The sequence below is a fragment of the Nesoenas mayeri genome (assembly GCF_963082525.1).
Source record: "Nesoenas mayeri genome assembly, chromosome: 5".
NCBI lineage: Eukaryota > Metazoa > Chordata > Aves > Columbiformes > Columbidae > Nesoenas > Nesoenas mayeri.
This window is the reverse complement of record NC_137548.1, coordinates 26,433,012-26,439,664: the sequence shown is the minus strand read 5'-3', so window position 1 is coordinate 26,439,664 and position 6,653 is coordinate 26,433,012. Positions and strand designations below refer to the sequence as shown.

General features: G+C 44.6%; 1 protein-coding gene across 1 annotated transcript; it reads left to right on the top strand.

The window, feature by feature from the left end:
* Positions 1-5,246: 5,246 nt before the first annotated feature.
* SSTR1 (somatostatin receptor 1) lies at positions 5,247-6,431 on the top strand (the record flags this gene model as incomplete). Its single annotated transcript, XM_080345096.1, has 1 exon — positions 5,247-6,431. The coding sequence occupies one exon, from the start codon at positions 5,247-5,249 to the stop codon at positions 6,429-6,431; it is 1,185 nt and encodes a 394-aa protein (XP_080201222.1).
* Between the last annotated feature and the right edge of the window lie 222 nt (positions 6,432-6,653).

Sequence of the window (6,653 nt, the reverse complement as noted above, 5' to 3'; positions counted from 1 at the left end):
CGTTCAGTTATACTGCAGTAATGACTAGCAACTGAGTCATAAACATTCTGCTCTGGGATAGACTATGTCCCACTGCGAAACCTCAGAGGCAAGGCTCAGTTAACACAGTCATCCATGTTCAGTGAAGTCAATAGAAATAGGGCAATTTTCACTACATTAAGGCATTCCCCTTTGGAAGATACCCCTATCTCCAAATAAGAAACAAAGCATGCAATTTTCCTGCTATGAGTATTTGTTTGGTTTATGCCCTTAGAAGTGGTGAGACTGGTTGCCTTACTTTTTTAAAACCCAGGCTTTTCTGTTGGAATATACATTATAGCATAGAACAAGGTAGTATTATTTGGAGAGTCTGACTTCTCAGGCATTATTTATCCAGTGAAAACAACATATAAAACGCCCTCATTCTTTTCAAATATTCAAGTTAATCAAGCAGTAACAAGACTTTATATACAACTATCTGACCTCCAAGCAGGTTTTAACTGGGCATGATGAAAATCTGCTAAATACTGTTTGTCCTTACAGCCAAAACATACTCAGTAGCATTTCAGCTGCACCCACTGCTGATGACGCTTGTCACCAAGTAACTTTTTGAAGGGAGGCAAGGATTGAAAACCAAGTTTCCAACCACTGATACATCAACAAACCTGGTTAGTTACAAGTCAAAAGAGTTACTCGGATTTGGAAAAGCATGTCTGAAATCCGAATCTGGCACTATGTCTTATCTCATTTGCTGGGCCAGCAACCTTGCTCTTGAGAACTCAGGGAGTGTGCTGTCAGCACATGTGTTCAGTCCCCAGCTTTCCTGAAAAAAAATAATGTCACGGAGCAGTTTGTTGTATGACTCTGACACAATTTATTTCAGTAATGGTACTGTGTGTTAGTTATTAAATACTACAGTAGAAAACATGATGAAGCGGGAAGAACTGCCATGTGACATAGCTTTTGTCAACCATCTGATTTTAATATTTTCAGTAGCTAAGTCTGGGTCAAGAGACAAAGAATCATTTATGTCTTCACTGAGCAACAGCTTGACTCTTTTTCTGATGACTGTGGTTTAAAACATTTGTTTTACAGAACAGTTGTTAATTTCTCAATTAATTGTAAAGTTCAAACTACAAAAATTTCCTTTTAGGAGAAAATGGTTTCTACCATACCATCTGTCTATTGGTACTGCATTTTCAACCATAACTAAAATTGATATCAAGTTCAGGCACTCTGCTAAAAGTAAAATAAGACCCAGAATCATGGCATCTAAGATACAATAGCTGTATCAAAAGGGAAACTTTCAAAAATAGGTTGACATTCTAATGAGAAGTTAAAATCTCTGCTGACTGACAGCACATCCAGTGATACTAGTCATAAAGCATTGCTACTTTATCAAGTGCTTGAGGTTAGAAATATATGATTTTCAACCACCACCACCAACAGGCAATTGAGTATTGGTAAAGATCAGTAGCTAGAATTTCTCAGTAAATTAATACAAATGACCTGTGTTAGAGCAATCGGCCTAAGTGACTAGGCAGGCATTCAAACAATTCCTTTTTGGGAATGGGTATCATTCTCTAATACGAATGTAATTTTCTGTACCTGGATGAAATTTCAATGAATGGAGATACAGAAATCCTCTGAATAGGACATATAGCACATCATACTTCATTATAATCATGCCTATGATGGTGTTCTGTTTTTTTCTGGAAATGTACATCATGCAGGTATGTGTGTGATGCCAAATGAGATTAGTACCTTTGCAGAAGTTACAATTTAGAGGTAATTCATTTAGAAACATTGCAGTAAGAAAGAACACTATGTTCACATCTATTTCAACAGAAGAGCTTTTACTGATTCTTTTGGGTGCACAGCATGGCCAAATGCAAATATTGTAAAGTAATTATTTAAAATGGACCAAAGCATGAACAAAATGTCAAAAATGCCTCCATGAGTGACTGTGTGTTTATATGTATGCAAATGCTGGAGTGCAATTCATATAAAAGCTGAAATTTTGTGGTGATGACACTACTATTAATAGTTTCAAAACAAATTCTTTTTGCTCCCATATTTGTAAAGAACAATCTAAAAGCATTCACATTTCTAGCGATACTACTGTTAAATGTCAATTTATAACAATATGAAAGAAGGAAACCCATCAATCAGTGATCCATAAGTAAATGTCCCTTAGCACAAATGCTCACATAAACAAAAATTTGATTATCTTTGAACTATAGATTTTTCAAACAAACCAAAATTCTGCAGTCAACCAGATGTTCTTGTTGATGGGTTTGCAGCTATTGACTTATGCTCCTTCTCATATGAATGACTGAAAGCTGATTCATGTTCTCTCAGAATACAAATTTTAAAGAAAATAATTCTCCAGCTGAATTGACATAATTATAGAGATTTGAGCAGTGTCAGATAGCATACTGCAAGAAAGGACTTTGCATGTTGTAGTTAAATAAATATTTTTTTTTTTCACTGTATACTAGAAGCTCTGATGCTAACACATCAGAACATACAACCACTAAAACCCCAAATGTAAGGATGAATTTTCTGAGATAAAATTGTATGACATCTCCAAGTGCTCTAACATCTCACTAAAACACTAATATACAGCAACAGTCCTAAGAATGGTAAGCTCATTTGCAAAGGTTGCTCAATAAATGCATTTCTATAATAGAACATAAAAACAAAAAGTCTTCAAAAGTCACAAAGACTGTTGTCAAAAAGAATGTATGTGCAATTACTTAAAAATGAATGGATTATTTTTATACACCATTAAATTCATATGTAGGGGTGTATATATAGATATATATATATTCACAATCTACTTTTTAGTCATAGAAGAGAAGGAAACACCTTGCTTAAGGGTCATGCAAAAGTGTACATGTGTTAAATGTAATATCTTTGACAAGCTGCCAAAGAGCACACACTGGTCACATTGGATTGTCTAAGTGTATATTGACTGGACGTGATGATTGACATGAGGAAAACCATACAGTCAGAGAGGTTACATGCATGTGTTGGAATAGCAGCTGGTGGTGATAAGGGATACAAGGATATATATGGTGCTAGAGAGAATAAGTTCCCGATGATGAGTTATAATGAATTGATGATAACTCTGTGTGTATCTGCATATTAAAGTGGTGGGTAGTGATAATACATATAATTTTGACGGTGGGCAGAGAGAGATAACAAGATGTGTTAACTGTAGGAGGTGACGGGTATGTATGGTAAAATGAGTAGGTTGTAAGGATGAATGTGTGATGCCGAGTATAGTGGTACTGTGGGGAGTATATAGCAGCATATGCACTGTGCTGATACTTATGCAGCACGGACCTGCTGTTCTTGATGAAGGTATGTGGTGCTCATAGGTGACAGTTTATGTGAAGAGGCAGGTTGGTGTCCATACAGATGTGGTGTGCTCACACACAGAAGTAGCTATATCTAAAGGAATAAGCAATTACTGAGTATTTTTGTGTATGTTTGTTCTGAGGGAGTGTTTGATACCATGAGCAAGTGTGAGGGTATGTGTATTAGTGAGTAACCATGTCTGTTTAATACAGAATGGGAAGATGGTAGTGGTGGAAACTGATTAAGTGGTTAGGTAGGGACATAAGAGACATATTGCCTAGAAAGAGAGGTGTACGTAAAGGTTATATATTTAAAAAAAAAAAAAAGAAAAAAAAAAGAAAAAAAAAAGTATGCTTGCCAGGGTATTAAGTGGCAGCTTAGGACTATCTGCTCGTGTTTATGTGTGTTTGGAACTGGTGGTGCAGATGAAGTGTGTAAGGTAGCAGTGTCTGGTTCAAGATGATAGTATGAGCAGCTATTGGTGTAATGATGCTGTTTGACTAGGATCGGGGTGTGTGTGCAAAATAACATGATATGGCTCAGTGTGTAGAAGCAGTTTTGTGGGTTTATGGATGTAGTATGGGTTAAGTCAGTTATGTAATGACAGCTACATATATGTAGAAATAGTGTGTGAACAGAGATTGTGGTAATGTTTTGTGTCACTGTATAGCGTCGAGGAGGGTTTATAGCTTCACTCTGTGTGGATAAATCCCTATCAGAGATATGCGTATGTTTTTAGTACAATATTAAGAGAGGGAGTTGTAGCACTGGTGATGCAGTTTGATGGCTGAGTTTGAAGTGATCCTGTGAGTGGAAACAGTATGTGAGGGGACAGAAGAGTAGACAGATGGTGTGTTTGCATAGCAGCATAGCTAGGACGGTCTTGGCACCATCATGGTATAAATAGTGATGGCAAGTTGTAGTGTGCAAACTGGTGCCTGCACCACTGCATGTGATGGACAGAAACAGAGCATGTGCTGGAGTGCCAGAATGGGACAGAGGAGCATGTTTCAGGACTGGCCATGTGGAGAGGGACAGGGCTGTAAAGTATTGGATGCTGCTAGTGCGTGATGTCTGGTGGTGGCAGGACTGGACAAGGTGGGAGGCATGGAGCTGCATGGTGGTAGGAGGCATGAGCATAGCTGTTCTCAGGCAGTGCTGTGCACCTAGGGTTGAAGGCTATGTGGTCCGCTGTAGTCAGTGCCATGCCTGGTGCCAGTGCCATGGGGTGGGCAATGCGTGTGCTGGGGTGACAGAACAGGGTTGCAGCAGCTGTGTAGGCATGAGGCATGCCTGCCCAGGTAACATTGCCACTCACCCATGACCCTGGCTTTTTTCCTAAAGGAAAAAGGATGGTCCCTTTGCTTGAGTCACCCCTGACCTGGACTCAGGTGCCATGGAGGGGGTGCAGTGCCGAACGGAGGGGGAGGAGAGGATGCTGTCTTGGGGGGACCAGTGCGGGGTTGGGGAAACAATACTGAATGGGGAGAGCAGTGTGGGATCGGGGAGCATTGAGGGGTGGGGGACCAGTGGGGACAGGAAGGAGGCTGCCCTCCGGCAGCCCGGGAGCTGCCAGATCTGCGAACAGTTGGAGGGCGGGATGGGAGGCGGGCGGGCGGAGGGTGGGTTGGAAAAGACACCCACTTACGTCTCCTCCTGCGATTTTTTTTTTCTCTTTCCCTCCTCCTTTTCGTAGCTGGTGACGCGCCGCTGCCTATTAATCATTCACCAGCCGGGGAGCAGCAATTACTGCCACTCGGAGCGAGAGGCGCGGGCAGCCACCTCCTTCCCCATGGCAGCGCCCCGGAGCAGCCGCGCCGGGAGCCCGGCCGGGATGGCGAGCCCGGCCGGCGGCAGCCGCCTGCTGCGCTGAGCCGGGGGCGGGGAGGTCCGGGCGGAGGATGCTCCCCAATGGCACCTGCGCCAGGCTTCCGGGCGGTGCAGGTAGCGACAGCGGCGGCAGCGGCGGCGGTGGCGGCGGAGCCGATAGCGCCTCGGAGGAGGCGGCGGGGGGCATGGACTCGGGCGGCAGGAACTCCTCGGGCGCCCCGAACAGCACCCTGAGTGAATCTCAGGGCAGTGCCATCCTCATCTCATTCATCTACTCCGTGGTATGCCTGGTGGGGCTGTGTGGCAACTCCATGGTCATCTACGTGATCCTACGCTATGCCAAGATGAAGACGGCCACCAACATCTACATCCTCAACTTGGCCATTGCGGATGAGCTGCTGATGCTTAGTGTCCCCTTTCTGGTCACCTCCACCCTGCTGCACCACTGGCCATTTGGCTCACTGCTCTGCCGCTTGGTGCTCAGCGTGGATGCCATCAACATGTTCACCAGTATTTACTGTCTGACTGTGCTCAGTGTGGACCGCTACATTGCTGTGGTGCACCCCATCAAGGCGGCTAGGTATCGACGGCCCACTGTGGCTAAGATGGTCAATCTGGGTGTCTGGGTGCTTTCCATTCTCATCATCCTGCCCATCATCATTTTCTCTAACACAGCAGCCAACAGTGATGGAACAGTAGCTTGCAACATGCTCATGCCAGAGCCCACGCAGAGGTGGTTGGTGGTCTTTGTTGTCTACACATTTCTGATGGGCTTCTTGCTGCCTGTGGTGGCCATCTGCCTCTGCTACATCCTCATCATTGCCAAGATGCGCATGGTGGCACTGAAGGCTGGCTGGCAGCAACGCAAGCGCTCGGAGCGCAAGATCACCCTCATGGTCATGATGGTGGTGATGGTCTTTGTCATCTGCTGGATGCCCTTCTACATTGTGCAGCTGGTCAATGTCTTCGTAGAGCAGGATGATGCCACCATCAGCCAACTTTCCGTCATCTTGGGCTATGCCAACAGCTGTGCCAACCCCATCCTGTATGGCTTTCTCTCAGACAACTTCAAGCGGTCCTTCCAGCGACTGCTTTGCCTCAGTTGGATGGACAATGCTGCAGAGGAACCCATCGACTACTATGCCACTGCCCTGAAGAGCAGGGCATACAGCGTGGAGGACTTCCCTCCAGACAACTTGGAGTCAGGGAGCATGTACAGGAACGGCACTTGCACCTCCAGGATTACCACCCTTTGAGGAAGCATTCCTGTCCTGACTCTCCCCTACTGCCGCCCAGCAGGAGGGTGAGCGAGGCCAGGGCTGTGGCATGGGGAGGCCAGGAGGGAGGGGGTTTCGGTCCTGCCCACCAGCAGTAGTGTTTGGCACAAGAAGGAGTGAAGAAAACCCCATGTCCTTGCTCTCCTGCTCCATCCCCCTCTATCTGCCTCCTTTGAGAGCAGATGCATTTGTTGAGGCTTT